Raw genomic sequence first — 15934 nt, 5'->3', positions numbered from 1 at the left:
TTTATTGATTTTTCACAGAGAGGAAGGGAGAGGAGGGATAGAGAGCTAGAAACATCGATGAGAGAGAGACATTGACCAGCTGCCTCCTGCACATCCCCCTCGGGGGATGTGCCCGCAACCAATGTACATGCCCTTGACCGGAATCGAACCTGGGACCTTTCAGTCCGCAGACCAACGCTCTATCCACTGAGCCAAACCGGTTTCGGCAAGTGGAATTGCTTTTTGACCCAGCAATCCCACTTCTGGCAATATATCCCAAGAATCCCCATAGCAGGACAGTAGACGTATTGCTCTCTTTGCCCCATGAAAACCTGTTACCTTTGTTCTCTGTGGATTGTTCTGAAGGAAACATCATTTGCTAAATTAAAGCTGCCTATCAAATACCAAGGCGCCTTAATTCGCTGAACATCTTCAGTTGCAGCCATCTTCTAATGAAGCTTATGATCATTTGTCAGGCCTGTTAATTTTTGCAGTGGCCAAGCTAGTGACGACATTTATGAGATCAGCAGTTCTCAAGTCTGTGATGGTATGGTAGACTAGTCTCTGCTCTTCCCTGGGGTGTCCTGTTGCTAGAGAAAGGAAGCCCCAGTGGTCTCCAGCTGTCCCTTCCTCTACCAAATAGCCACTGCATAGAAAGCCAACGTGTGGCTTCTGCCAATTGCTAAGAGTGTACATTCTAATTGTAAACCCAAGAACTGGGAAAATAATGCACGGTGACATTTAGATTTCTTCTTAGGTATTGGATGTTATCTGATGCGATGATATGTGGGATTGTTTTTAAATTTCACTTTCTAATTGCTCATGGTGTGTGTGTATGTTTCATACTGCTCTCATATCTAGTGACCTTGCTCAATTGGCTTCTAACTCTAATTTATCTCTAAAATTATTTTGGTATTTCTATATCACAATTATCATCTGAGAGTAATGGGTTTTATTTCTTTCCCATTCTTTTGCATCATCTTTTTCTCACCTTAGTGCACTGGCTAGCACCTCCAGTACATTGTTAAGTTGAAGTGTTGATAACAGGCATGGTTGTCTTAGTCCCTACCTCAGAGGTACAGCTTTCAGCATTTATTTCAGCATTAAAAGTGATGTTTGCTATAGGACTTTCAAAGATACCTTTTCTGAGTTAGAGGAAATTGGCTTCTATTCCCAGTTTGTGCAGATATTTTTGTCATGAATGGATAATAACTTTTATCAAGTGCTCTTTTATTCAGTACGATTAAAAGAGCATTTAATAATTTTTACCTTTATTCTTTTAATGCAATTAATTAAATATTCTAATGTTAAATCCACCTTACATTTATAGAATAACTCTATATTCTTAGTATAAACCAAGTTGGTTGGTATGTGGTACCCTGTTTATATGACTCTAGGTTTAGTTTGTTAATATTTTATATAGAATTTTTGTATCTGTGTTTACAAGATAGACTGGCTTATTTTTTATAAGATACTTTATCAGGCCCTGGTATCAAGGTTATGCTGGTGGTAAGGTTAATTTCACAAATATTTTCTCTTTTTCATATTATCTGAAATGTTTTGTATAAGATTCGTGTTTTTTACTTCCTTAAATGGTAAATTCACCAGTGAAGCCATCTGGGTCTGGAGTTGTCTTTGTTAGAAAGGTTTTAAAGTACGCATTCAATTTCTGTAAGAGATATAATAATATATAATTTTCCTGCTGCTTCATGAGTTTGTTTTGATAGGTTGTGTTTCCCTAGGAATTTGTCTATATCATCTGATTTTCACATTTATTTTCAGAAAGTATGAAGGTGTCTTTTTTATGGAGATTTTAAAAAAACATTCACAAAATTAACAAAAGTTGGAAAAATATTAGAGTCCCTTTTATGCCCTTGAACCATTTGACAATAAGTGGCCCACTGACCGGCTGCTTTATCACCCCCAGGTATTTTAGTGTATATTTTCTACAAACAAGAGTATTCTCCTAAATACCCACTATACAACCATCAAAATTAAGTTACTAACATTGATGTATTATTATATCTTATCCTCAGAACCCATTCATGGTCAACAGTTCTCCAAATAATGTCCATTATAGCAAAAGGGTCTTGTTCAAAATCATGCTTTGCCTTTAGTCGTCACGCCTCCTTCATCTAGAACAGTTCCTCAGTCACTGGTTTTTGAAGCTGGCAGGCATTTCCTTTTTAGAATGTCTAAGTTTCTCTGACATTTTTCATGGTTAGATTCGGGTTGTGCATCCTGAGCTGGAATGCCACAGAGTGGCGCTGTATTCCTCTCACTGCATCATATGAGGTGATGCACAATTTTGATTTGTCCCATTACTCATAATGTTCACGTTGATCTCTCCGTTAGGGAGGTGTATCTACTAGGGCCTCTCATTGTGAATTTGCTCTCATTAATTAAGTACTTGGTCAGAAGGTACTTTGACACTATGTCCGTTACCTGTTCCTTAAAGTTCTTTCAAATATTTATATCTAGATGGACTCATGGCTTTCCTCCTTCCCTCAATGTGTTGTAAGTAGTCACTAAAATTATTTATTTTGAAACTCAGATTGTTAGTGGGATTTGGTCAGTGCTAACTCCTGCAAGCTGGCTTCTTTGTCCTGTGAACGTGTCCCCATCGTTCTTTGAGTGTGCCCCTACCCTAAACAACAAGCTTTTCTAAGTCTGTCTCATGCTTTCCCTTCCTCAGCCCCGGAATTAGCCATTTCTTCATGGAGTTCTGGTTCCTTTTAGTAAAGAATAGATTTAGAAGCCAAGATCTTGGCACTAGGTATGCTCACTGCTGTTGAAATACTGTTCTTAAATCCCCACAGTGGACAGAGCTAGGGTACTCTGAAATGTGTGTGTGTGTACATACAAATTATGAATATTTACACGATATTTGCTTCTGCCTATTATTTAGAAGCTGAGTTCACACTGATGTCTTCAATTCTAATTCAACACCATGGAGTTTGTTCTAGTTTTTTTTCCCTTTCCATATTTGTAACTTCCTTCTCTAATAATGGAAACCAAAATATATACGTATTTTTGGCTAATTCCCCTCTCTTTATGCACGTCCCCTCACGTCATTTAGGTTCTGATATCCCATGCAGACTTCCCCACTTGTGCATGTCCTTGGTGCATGTCCTCGGGATGTGTCATGACACCCAGGTGGGTTTGCCCGACAGGGGATGTTCTCATCACTCCACCTAAGCTCTAACTTCCTGTTTGAGGTCTGACACCAAGCTCCAGGACTCACCCTACTCCTCACACAGCTGCCTTCCTCACCCCACCTGGGCCCTCACTCCACAATCCAGGCCACCATCACACACGGACACCCTCCTCCTCCCACTTAGCTCTGGTTTTCCCACATCAGGCCACCTGTCTGCATGGATGCCTGCCTCCTTCACCAGGGACGTACGCCTGTGTAGATGCCTCTTCCTGGGCTTTGACAACCCACACCAGTCTCTTCTCCAGGGTTCTGATCCTACTTGGGCAGTGACTCCACTCGCAGGGTTGCTTCCTTCGCTCAGGGTAGACACACTCCTCCCCCTGGTTGAGCTTGTTGCCCCAGGCTGGCCGCCCTCCTCCGTGGGGAACCTTCTTTCCCTGCTGAGGTCTGGCTTCTGCGCTGGGCTTCCTCACCCAGCCCGGGCTCCATGTGCTGCACTGGGTGGGACTACCTTGGTGTGCACGCCCTCCGTATCCTATTTGAGCTTTGACACGGCATTTGAAATGATGTCCTATTTTTATTCTGGATACTAGTAATTTATGCCCTCTCTCTTTTTCTTCCTGATCAGGCTCTTCCAGTAGTTTGTCAGTTTTATGAGTGTTCTCAAAGAATTCTTTTGTGGTTTGCTGATGCTTTCTATCAAAAGCATGTTTTCTATTTGACTTTTGCATATTACTTCATTTTTTTTCTTTCTTTTGTGACTTCTGTGATCCATGGGTTATTTAACAGTATGTTTTAACTTCTAGTTATTTTGTCTACATTTCTATCAATTTTTAAAGTTCTATTTCTGTTTCTAGTTTAATTCTACTGTGGTCAGAAAACATCCTGTTTATGTTCCAGTCCTGTGAAATGTGTTGAGCCTTAATTTATGACCCACTATCTATAATCCACTTTGGCAAGTTTCCAGAGACGCTTGCAAAGGGAATTCTCCAGGTGTTGGATGGCCCCCCTCTTCCAGAGCTGCAGTTAGGGACCGCGGGTCACTGTGGACATGCATGCAGTGTTTTTCTCGAGGGTTGGAGGATACCTTGCCTTGTTTCGTAGGTGCTGTACCATCCGTAGGTAGCAAATTTAAATGCTTAACATGTACCCATGCATGAACCCTTATATGGACATGTTATTTCCACAAAACAGTGCATGAAATTAGGTATGAAACGAGGGATAAAGTAATATAGGGCAGCATCATTTTGGTGTCTCATCGTCCCACCAGGAATTTCTTCTTAAGGTTGGATGTTCACAGTGTGATAGAACAACTATAACGTACATTATGTTATTTTGTCAAACAATTGTTTTAAAGTTTTCCAATACCAATTAAGTTTAAGCCAACTCTTAGTTATTATATTACACTGTGTGGACAATATGACATGGTTGTCTATTTGAGAAAAAAGGCCTTACTGCAAAAGTTTTAAAAAAGGAGAAATCCTCATATAACTATTTTTTTTAATGAAATTCCTATTCCACATACATTTGGGCATTTTTTACTTGAAAAGTAAAGAGTAAAGGGAGGTATTTTCAACACGTTGAGGATTTTTATAATAATTTATAGTTATACATTCCAATATATGTAGTATGTCATTTGTATATTCCAAAACAATTTGCATATTCCAGTTCACAGCTTTAAAATCGTCTCTCTCAAATCCAGAAACAGTGGTGAGGTCTACCCGTGGAGCCTACTTAGCATCTTTAAATACCACTGGCCCTCCTTTGGGCAACCTGTCTGGAGCACAGGTGCACTAAATCTAAACAAGAGCCAGGTGACGGGGCTCAGCTGTAGACATACCCTGGCTGGCAGGCAGCTAGAGAGCTACCTGATATAAAACATAAACACAAATAAACCGAAGGAAGTAAGGTGTAACAGTATTACCAGACAGAAATTATGTTGTGCCGCTCACATCAAAAGGAAGTTCAGAGGATTATTACAGTGCAGCAGCTAGCGAGGAAAAAAGACTAGTACAAACTATCTTTTTTTTCAGTGTCCCTGTTGAGGAGGAGATCCATAGTCCATTAGGAGAAAAACTGAGCAGTATTTACATGTAACACCTGATGTTGCATTCAGGGTGTATCTACACAGACTTAGCTGTTCTGAAATTGTAAACTGAACCCTGTCTCCTTATACCCACCTCCTGCTCCCACGTCTGTCCTGTTCACAGGCGTGTCCTCAGTCATTGAGATACACTGTGGAGGTAAAAACTCAAAGGATCGTTTAAGAGTGAAGGAAAAGCGGTTGCACATTAACTGCTGGAGGCAGAGATGCCTGCTGAGGACAAGGTGGAGCCGGTTAGATGGAGTACAGCCCCAGGCTGCGTGGGGCAGGGGGTGGTCTCCGATGATGACGATGGAGGTGGAATGGGAGGAGGGAATGCTGCCTTCGTCCCGCCTTTGCTGATCCATGGGGCCCTGACTCCAGGGCACCTCTGTCAGGATTCGGATCTCGGGTAGACGTGGAAGAATGGTTTCTGATGCTGTTGAACTGAATGCTAGTTTACTAAGTTCATCTCAGTGATTGAGGAAGATAAATGAAGTTTTTATGTGTGTTTTACCTATAATATTTTTACCTACTACGGCTAGAGAGAATAGAACACAGATCATAAGGAAGTCTGATGCTTCAGGTTTGTTCTGAAAGAAAGAACTAGGTAAGCTATTTAACAGATATTTATCACTCCCATTTTTATGCTATATAACTGGCTCTCTCTAGTATTTGAGAGTATATTTTATTTTTCCCTAATACCACTGTGCAGGAGGAGAGAGTGGGAAATCCGATTAGCTTACTTCTGCATCTGAACTAGTGAAGCATAACATTTTCAATCAGTTTTTTTTTTTTTAAGTTATTTGCAATGATTGTGGGCTGTGCTGCGTGTTGAGGCTACTTGAAAACAGTGACCAGATTCTTCCTCATTATCAGGAAACTGCATTCAGAGGATGAGAAGATCACCCCCACTGGACGAACTGCAGCCCCCGCCGTATCAGGATGACAGCGGGTCTCCCCACCTCTCATGCACACCCTCAGAAATCGGGGACAGTAAATGTGAATTTTCCCACTGCAGCAACAGCCCAAGACGCTCATATAACAAGTGCCCGAGTGAAGGAAGCACGGGTCACGAAATAGAAAGTTTCCATAATAAAGGCTATGAAGAAGACGTTCCCAGTGACAGCACGGCGGTCCTGAGCCCTGAGGTAAGTAAGAGCACACAGAATTTTCAGAGTGAATGTTATCTGGAAGACGAACAATCCTGTGCTCCTCCTCTTGGTAAGAAGAAGGTCTTAGCACTTTGTGGCTTATTGTGCCAGTTTCTGTCCTCGATCTAATCTTTAACCAGCGGACTTACCGGGGGTGGGGGTGTCTCAACCATTCTGCCGCCCCCCCCCCACACACAGGAAGATGGATAGCTGAAAATGAGAGCAATACATAAAATATTGAAAAATTAACTTCCCCCAAGTTTCAACCTCAAGATAGATTTTTTTTTTAAAACATTCTGCAAGTATTTGTCTATTTGTTTCATAATGAGTGAGGTTTCTACTTATGTTTATGTCTTTTAAAAATTTATTTGGGATATTTTTATATTGGGAGGCTGCCCATTCATATTTTAAAAAACAACGGTTTTGCATTTTCCTATCATAGAATATGGAAGAGATAAGTCATGCTCAGTTTCACTAACAAAATTTGAACTCATGGTGTCAGTTGGTTGTGTTTTATTTCTTCTTTTGGAGCAAAAATGTGAAAATTAACACCAAAAATAGGGGTGTTACACATTTGAAGTCTTTACATGTTCTAGAAAGTTTTTAAAAATATTTCTGTAAAGATAAAAATTATAAAGGTCATCTAGAGGGTTTCATAAGGTAGTACTTAATTTTAAATTTATTTCTTTTAGATTTGCCAGTTTTTACAACTTCTGTCCTAGACAACATTTTGTAGAACTGTAGTGTGTCACTGTTCTTACTAGCTGAATTTGCCTCCACTGCCAAGTGTTCAGATATAAAACAAGAAGAGGATCCAGGTGAGGTGGGTTCCACACTTAGGACAGGATGCCCGCAGACACAGCGGCAGGGCCACACCAGGTGAATCCTGGCGTACGTAATGCCCATTTGTCCCGTCCCACTCTTTCTGCTCCATCCGTATCCCCCAGTTACGGTGTGGCAGCAAGGACAAGAGTTGAACTAGGAGCAGGGGTGCCACGGGCCAGAAACACATACCTTGTTTTATGGGAGCAGTGCAGGGGCAAGTAGTCCTGGTCACCAGTGAAACTTGCCCGTTAGCCTACCCAACAGGCGTAGGTTTGACCTGCATTTCTTGACTAGAACACATGGGTGACAGAGCTGTCAGCCCAGAAGTGGCATGATCATGGCCTGGGCTTCCCATCCCTTTTAATAAGTAATAGAACAAGTGAATATCCTATTTTCTATTTTTCTGTCTATCTTACAAGTTACTTACTTAGTGACTGTATTTACTACATCTTCAGAATTCTGCCTGTCTCTCTAAAGCTGCTTCATTATTTATTATCTGTAGTTAATACAGCTGGTGAGTTCTGCCCATATTTCAGAAGCTACTAACTTGCTATCTGTGTTAACACTTCTGACCAGTCTCCTCTAGGATTTAAGTTTATTTTACTTCCCATCCTTTTAAAACGTAGTAAGAAATACAAAATCTTGACTTTTTCTCTTGGCTTAATTCAGGATGTGGCTACCTTAGAGCCTCTCCACACACACTGCTGAGCTGGGAAAGGAGTGAGGGTTCAGAAGAGCCCTGGCAAGGAGCTCAGACTCCGCTGATGACTTCCTGCTGGTGGGCACTGTTCACAACTTTAAGATACCTTGAGAGGGAGGGTTATTTTCTGATTTGCAGAATACACCTATGAGCTTACTCTGTCATGCGAATTGTTAGAATGGACCAAGAGAAACAAAATTTAGAAATAGCTATCTAGAGCCTTAAGAACTTTTTTTATTGCCCTGAAAATAGCTGTCATGACACTGTTTTTAAAAAATAATTGAAATTTCAAAGCCATGCAGTTAATTATCTTTATTTACCATTATGAAATAGCATGCATTAAAACATTTTGCTCTAAACTAATTTTTTTTTTTTTACAGAGCAAGAATATGTTTATTCTGACTGAATTATATTGTATAAAAAACAGTTCTTCTAGGACAGTGGTCGGCAAACTCATTAGTCAACAGAGCCAAATATCAACAGTACAACGATTGAAATTTCTTTGAGAGCCAAATTTTTTAAACTTAAACTATATAGGTAGGTACATTGTTAATAACTTAATTAGGGTACTCCTAAGCTGGCCTTTGCTAAAAACTCAAGGGTCCAAAGAGCCGCATATGGCTCGCGAGCCGCAGTTTGCCGACCACTGTTGTAGGAGACTTTGTCCCTCCCCACCAAGTACTGTTCTTAATTTTTATCTTCTTTTCCATACATGTTACCAAGGGGTCATAGTACATAGACATATAATATTTATAAGGTCAAAAACATGTATGTATTTGGTTCACTACTGCATCCCTCCCACCTAAACTAGAGCTTGGCACATAGTAGGTCTAATAGTTAGGATCTGTTATAACAAAGAGTAAATGCTGTGAGTAAAACTCACAGAAGATTGTCTTTCACTTACCAGGGTGAGTAGGTGGCTTTGCTCAGGGGCCCAGTTCCTTCTTTTTTTGTCACTGTCATCCGTAGGGTGCTGTCTTAGTCCCCGTGGCCCATACTGACCCACACATCCTATCTCGGTGTCTGCGGAGAGAACGGAAGTGAAGGGCAAGGCATTTCTTCTATAAACCTGATCTGGATGTTTCGTACATAACCTCTATTTGCTGCCCATTGGCCAAAGCTGAGCCTCATGGACATATCAGCCATGAGGAAATTTAGAATTACAGTCTTTTGCTAGACTGTGTGTCACTGGCTAAAACACACGTAGTTCCTTTGAGAAGTGCAAAAAAGAGAAGACTGACAGTCAATAGTAGGGACTACTAAGTAAAAGTTCAGAAAAATTTAGTCCACATTTTAAAATGAAAAACATTTAATATTTATTAAAATACTTGAAGGAGCAAGTGGTAGAGTTGAAATGTCAGTCAATAACTAGCTGAAACCCTGTTCACATTCCAGGTAGTTAACACTGGCAGGAATTTGAGACAATTCCAGGTAAAATGGGCACAATTTCTTTTAATCACATAATTAAAATGAACAGATTTGGTCCTTCTTGAACTTTTGACATATGTATTATTCTGCCATTTTCAACAGTAATTAGTATTAGAAATAAGTCTTAAATTCTGATTAAAAATTATGTTACAGAAAAGTATTTAGTTACAAATATTTTGAGGCCTTGGTGTTTATAATTTCACATTTCCAGTGATTTTCAAGCCTAAATGTGTTTACATTCTATCATAAATGGGAGCATTTTAGAACAAACTCTGAAAATGGGACCAATTTTTTCAATAGCATTATACTTTTCTTTATGTTCTCTTTCTCTCCAGCCTAATGTTGACCTGTCAGTTGCATTGTTTATAATGTTGGAAGAAAATTTAATAGGTTCCTACAACAGGATCAGAGATACCCATTGAAGTATATATTTTCAGTTCTCATTATAAAAACATATCTCTCAACTTTCTCAAAATTGTAATGGTGAATACAAAATTCTCTTTTTTGATAAGTTTTTGAGGTTAGCTTACCACGTAAACCACTGTGGCCCTGTAGAGTAGCTTCTGGTTGTACTAAACTGTTGATTGTTATCACATTCTTTGTGGTAGCCAACCAACCGGTTCTCACACCCTCTTCTTGAGACAGACCAGGTATTTAATTACATGCCACATTAAATAACAGAGTTAAAACTGAAAACATTTAAATTTGCTTTTCTTAGGACATGTCAGCTCAAGGATCATCTTCACAGCTTCCCAAACCCTTTGATCCTGAGCCAGAAGCTAAGTATGGCACACTGGATGTGACTTTTGACTATGACTCACAAGAACAGAAGCTCCTGGTAACGGTGACAGCTGTCACAGATATCCCAACATATAACAGGACAGGTGGCAACTCATGGCAAGTACACCTTGTTCTTCTACCTATAAAGAAACAGAGAGCAAAAACCAGCATCCAGAGAGGACCATGCCCTGTCTTCACAGAAACATTCAAATTTAACCATGTTGAATCTGAGATGATTGGAAATTATGCAGTTCGATTTAGACTGTATGGTGTACATCGCATGAAAAAAGAAAAGATTGTGGGGGAAAAGATTTTTTATTTAACAAAATTGAATCTTCAAGGGAAAATGTCATTACCTGTGATATTGGAACCTTCTTACAATCATTCTGTGAGTATCTGATCAAATAGCCCAAATACAGTTTGAGTTCAAGGTCTATGATATGCACAATTTTAATATGATAAGCCCAACAACCTTTAATTCTAATTTCCACATGTAAAGGTAGCCATACCTTTACAAAATTTCTAAGCCCTGAATAGGTAGGTATAATTTTTTTCTCATCTATAAGTTGCCCTTGAAGATTATATATGATTTATCTTATGTATTTTATCCTTCACAGGGTCTAGCCCAGTGTCTTAAAACATTTATTAGATGGTTGATTCCGACATCATCTGAACTCCTTATAGAAAACATTGTTTTCTTTCCAGGTTAAAACTATGTGATACGTTAAGAACGATCTAGCTCCATATGTTTGATATTATTTGCTCGTATAGAATATGTACTGCTGACTAGGTCAGGACTGATTATAATTACAGAATTGCTATGAAATAATTTTTAAAGCTTCAAAAGCATGGCCTCATTATATTTTCCACCTTTTTATACAAAGATTTTTGTAGTGTTTCTGGAAAAATACTTAAATTTAGTACCATCATCTGTTCTCCCTTTTCTCTATTTTCCTCCAGGTTCTAATCACAAGCCTCTCTCTCTTCATATTTTTAAACTAAATTCCTACAAGCCATTGCAGATCACCAGAGAGTTGCACTGTTTATTTAAAACAGGGAGGTGCATTATGCCACATAGTTACTTAGATTATTATGAGAAAATCTGTGATATGCTATAAATTAAATTATGAATGATATTTGCTCATCTGTTATACTAATTAAAAACCTTTTTATAATATAGATTTCAGAAGAGATACATTATTTTAAAATATAATACTTTAGAGTTGTTGTTAAGCTTTGAAAAGTATAAGCATAAGTCCAAGATTAGAGTCTCATTGAATTTGTACCATGCAGCTTTTGATCATATCAGAATGTCATTCACAGTAGAACCCCATACCATTTTACCTACTAGCCATGCAGACCAAATAATGTGATTTTTAAATTTTTTCATTAAGAGTGGGAGAATAGCCCTGGCAGGTTTGGCTCAGTGGATAGAGCATCGGCCTGTGGACTGAAGGGTCCTGGGTTCGAATCCGGTCAAGGGCACATGCCTGGGTTGCGGGCTCGGTCCCCAGTGGAGGGCGTATAGGAGGCAGCCCGGTCAATGATTCTCATCATTGATGTTTCTCTCTCTCTCTCCTTCTCCCTTCCTCTCTGAAATCAATAAAAAATATTTTTTTTAAAAAAGAGTGGGAGAATATTTAATTGGCCTTCACTTTTTTCTCTCCTCTAATAAATTCCTGATTTAATTTTTTAAAAGGCATTTTCTGAAATTATCAATTCTGAAATTTAAAACTAGTAGGGAAATTGATAATTTGTTATAAAGACTTAAGTGTTATCCTACAAACCCATATGGATACAACTATATTGTCACCTTTTGGTTTTTAAATGTTGGAAGTGTTTGTGGCAGATAACTTCTTTAGTTACATAGGTTCATAAATAGGAAGAAGCTGTGCATAATGGATTACATCAAGAGCTGTAATTTGGATAAGATTTTGGACTTTGAGATGATGAGGTTTAGATCCAAGTATAGGGACTTATTACTTTGAACTGATAATGTAATAGGATGAGACTTTTAGGAACCTTGTACTGGGGGAATACATTTTACAGGTGGGATGTATTTGAATCATGGAGGCCAGAAGGCAGACTGTGGTAGGCATAGTTCTAAGATGGTCCTCATGACCTTCATTCCCTGGTATTATTTTGAAAATGTAATTAAAGTTGCTAATTAATTGACATTAAGATAATGTATTATCTGGGTGTGCCTAACTCAATTACTTGAACCCTTGAAAAGCAAAGAGTTGTCTATGATTGGTAGCAGAAAAACTAGATTTAAAGCATTAGTGAGATTCAACACAAAGTTCTCTGTTGCTGAGACGAGTGGGTCATGGTAGAAGGACCGTGGAGCAGCCTCTAGCCAACCACCAGCAAGAATGTAGGGACCTCAGTTCTACCACTGCAAGGAACTAAATTTGGCCAACACCTGATTAAACTTGGAAGAATATTTTTTCCCCGGAGCCTCCAGATAAGACCCCAGCTGAGCCAACACCTTGATCAAAGCCTTGTAAGATCCTTTACAGAGAACCCAGTTGAACCCACCCAGACTCTGACCTACAGAAACAGTGAGATAATAAGTGGATATTTTAAACATACAAAGTTTGAAGTAACTTACTAGACATCAGTAGAAAATTAATACAGCCCACAAGGCCTAGCTCTTTACAGAAAACTTGTGCTGACCTCTGCTCTAGACAACTAGGAATTGAAATTGAATATTAGATGTGCAAATCACTTCTTTGGTTAAGGTGAATACTCAGATAACATTCTGTAAGTCTACTTTCATCTTGGTGGGATATTCTTTGCCAACTTATGAAGTCTCCAGCAAAGACCTTTATGTAACTATAAACATATATAAATAAAATTTGCAGGTTTTCTTTCTTCATGGTTGCTCCCTCAACATAGATGTAGTCACTTAGAGAAACATTATTTATTTAGAAAATAATCTCTGTGAGCAAAAAATATTTCAGTTTTATTTCATTTTCTTCTATTAAATTTATAGAAAGTAAAATAGATTTTTAAAATAAAAAGATATTTTCACTAGAAATGGGATAAAACTATATTCCAATTTCTGTGTGGACATACTCATAGAATGATGTCTGCAAAGTGTTTACCTAATAACTATTTATGAGTAGTAGTAGTAAAATTTAAGGTGTTTGTTTTGTTTTTTTTACTTCTTTGTTATTTCTGCATGGTTTATGATAATAATTTGTCAGTTTAAAGAAAAAATAGAGAGTCAGAAAGGGTCAAGGAATTTGGACCCTGGTCAGTTTGGTGAAGATGAGTAAATAAATAAATTCCTACCTAGATGTTTTAGGGTAACCAAAGCAATAACAGGAAAGATAAGGCCTAGTGGAAAACTTAAGTTTTCTTTCTTTTTTAAAAAAATCTTTATTGTTGAAAGTATTACATATGTTTTCTTAAGTTCTAATGAGAAGGTTCTTAAAATGTGCCTAGATGTCTCTATGTCATTAAATCTGATTCCATATTATATTTCTATGTAAATACACAGAAGTTATAGGAAGTAAACATGGGAGTGGGTGGGATTGTCTCAGCAGTCATGAGAGAAGACCCTTAGAACACCTAAGTTTAAAGATTGGAAAAAGGGAGGGGTAAGGTAAGAAGTAGTAAAATATAACAAAAAAATGAAGTTATGCAGGAAGATATAATCAACTTTATCGAATGCTGCTGATGGAACCAGTATTGAAAGCTGTCTATTGCATTTAGGATATGAAGGGAATGAGTAGCCTTAGAACAGTGGTTCTCAACCTTTCTAATGCCGCGACCCATTAATACAGTTCCTCATGTTGTGGTGACCCCCCAACCATAAAATTATTTTTGTTGCTACTTCATAACTGTAATTTTGCTACTGTTATGAATCGTAATGTTATGAAGTAGCAACGAAAATAATTTTATGGTTGGGGGGTCACCACAACATGAGGAACTGTATTAAAGGGTCACGGCATTAGAAAGGTTGGGAACCACTGCCTTAGAAGGACCAGTTTTGGTGAGGTACAGGGGCCAGAGTCCAACTAGATTGGCAATCATGTAGACAACTTGTCTACCAAATTTGGCTGTGAAAAAAAGGGAGAGGACAGTATTTGGAAAGGGGGGGGCGGAGATTAGAAAGATGTTTTTGAAGTTAGGAGAGATTTGGGCATGCTTAAATACTCTGCAAGTATATAATAAAAAGATGGAGTATAAGATATAGGAGAGCTAATTGAAGAAATATAACATGTTTTTAAAAATATACTTTTATTGATTTCAGAGAGGAAGGGAGTTAGAAACATCAATGATGAGAGAGATTAATTGATTGGCTGCCTCCTGCATGACCCCCTACTGGGGATCAAGCCTGCAACTGGGCATGTGCCCTTGACTGGAATTGAACCTGGGACCCTTTAGTCCGCAGGCTGACACTCTATCCATTAAGCCAAACCAGCTAGGGCTGAAGAAAGATATTAATTGATGTGTCTGGGATGAACAGAGAGAAGCAAAAGTATTTTCAAGAGATTTATTTAAATTGTGGACCATGAAATCTAAGTGTAATAAAGAGAGAAGTGAACTTACAAAGGGACTGATAGGCAGGGGGGAGTAAGGAAAGTTAGTGGACTGAAAGTCCCAAATATATCAAGGAACAGATATGAGAGGAATAGTTGAGGAAGAAATATAGAAAGTTAGGCAACTGTGGTTAGAAAGGAGAATTTTTTCATTTAATGTGATGGGATAACAAGGGTCCAAAGTGTGGTGGTGGAAATGAGCATCAGAGATGAAATAGAAAGTAAAATCACTGGAAATGGACAAGTTGGTCAAGAGAGGCCAGGTTCTTGAGTGGGTTATCCACGTGGATATTGAAGTCACAAAAGATGGTGGTAGAAATTGAAATGTAAAAGAAGGTTGAATCAAGGGTCATTGTTCTCAAGGAATGAAGATAAAATGTCCAGGACAGAATGTTTATGTAGACAGGATGACATGAGCCTTAAAGGAAAATAGTTATTCTTTTCCACAATTTTCGAGGAGTGATGTTTGACACAGCAGCAGAGAACTTTGCTTCCTGACCCTAACGCCTTTTGGGTATGAGGAAATAACCAGGATAAAAAGTCTGAAGAGGATGATGTGTCCTCAGGGAAGAATGGGATTTCAAGTGAAACAAGGTGTTGGGTGGGGGTTTAGAGAAGATACTAAAGTTCTGGAGGAGTTTTATCATAGGTCAGAAATACCAAAAGGCATCCTGAGAAGAGGAGCATAATGGAAGTTTGTGTTAGTGAAGAAGTACAGAGAATTACAGAATGGATATTAAAGTAAAAGAGATGGCCAGTATCAGGGATTTGCCCTCATTTACATTATACCAAAATGTCAGTGGTAGTTTGATAGGGATTACATTGAATCTACAGATTGCTTTTGGTAGTATGGGCATTTTAACTATATTAATCCCTAACAATCCATGAGCATGATATATTGTTCCATGTATGTGTATCCTCTTCAATTTCTTTTTTCAGTGTCTTGTACTTTTCAGAGTATAGGTATTTCACCTCCTTAAATTTATTACTAGATTATTGTTTTGATGCAATTGTAAATGGAATTGTATTCTTAATTTCTTCTGATTAATTACTAGTGTATAGGAATGTGATGGATTTATTTATATTAATTTTTCTTTTGCTACTGTACTGAAATGTATTAATATTTGTAGATTTTTTAAGGTTTCCTATATAGTATGTCATCTGCAAATAGCGACAGTTTTACTTCTTCCTTTTCGATTTGGATGCCTTGTATTTTTTTTTTTTCTTGTCTGATTGCTACTATGGCTAGGACTTCAAATACTATATTGAATAATAGTG

The 15934-nt window shown here is 38.3% G+C and overlaps 1 protein-coding gene across 3 annotated transcripts in view; it reads left to right on the top strand.

Annotated features, from left to right (window-relative positions):
- Positions 1 to 15934, top strand: part of SYT14 (synaptotagmin 14) — a 90883-nt gene that overhangs the window by 41830 nt on the left and 33119 nt on the right. For all 3 annotated transcript variants that reach the window (XM_008146003.3, XM_054711558.1, XM_028152263.2), the window contains exons 3-4: positions 6099 to 6370; positions 10045 to 10494. In XM_008146003.3, the coding sequence (XP_008144225.2) occupies positions 6099 to 6370; positions 10045 to 10494 (722 nt within the window). The remainder of the gene's footprint in view (positions 1 to 6098; positions 6371 to 10044; positions 10495 to 15934) is intronic.

This window comes from Eptesicus fuscus, chromosome 22 (assembly GCF_027574615.1).
Source record: "Eptesicus fuscus isolate TK198812 chromosome 22, DD_ASM_mEF_20220401, whole genome shotgun sequence".
Taxonomy (NCBI): domain Eukaryota; kingdom Metazoa; phylum Chordata; class Mammalia; order Chiroptera; family Vespertilionidae; genus Eptesicus; species Eptesicus fuscus.
The sequence above is the reverse complement of the archived record's forward strand: the minus strand, read 5'-3'. Positions and strand labels throughout refer to the sequence as shown.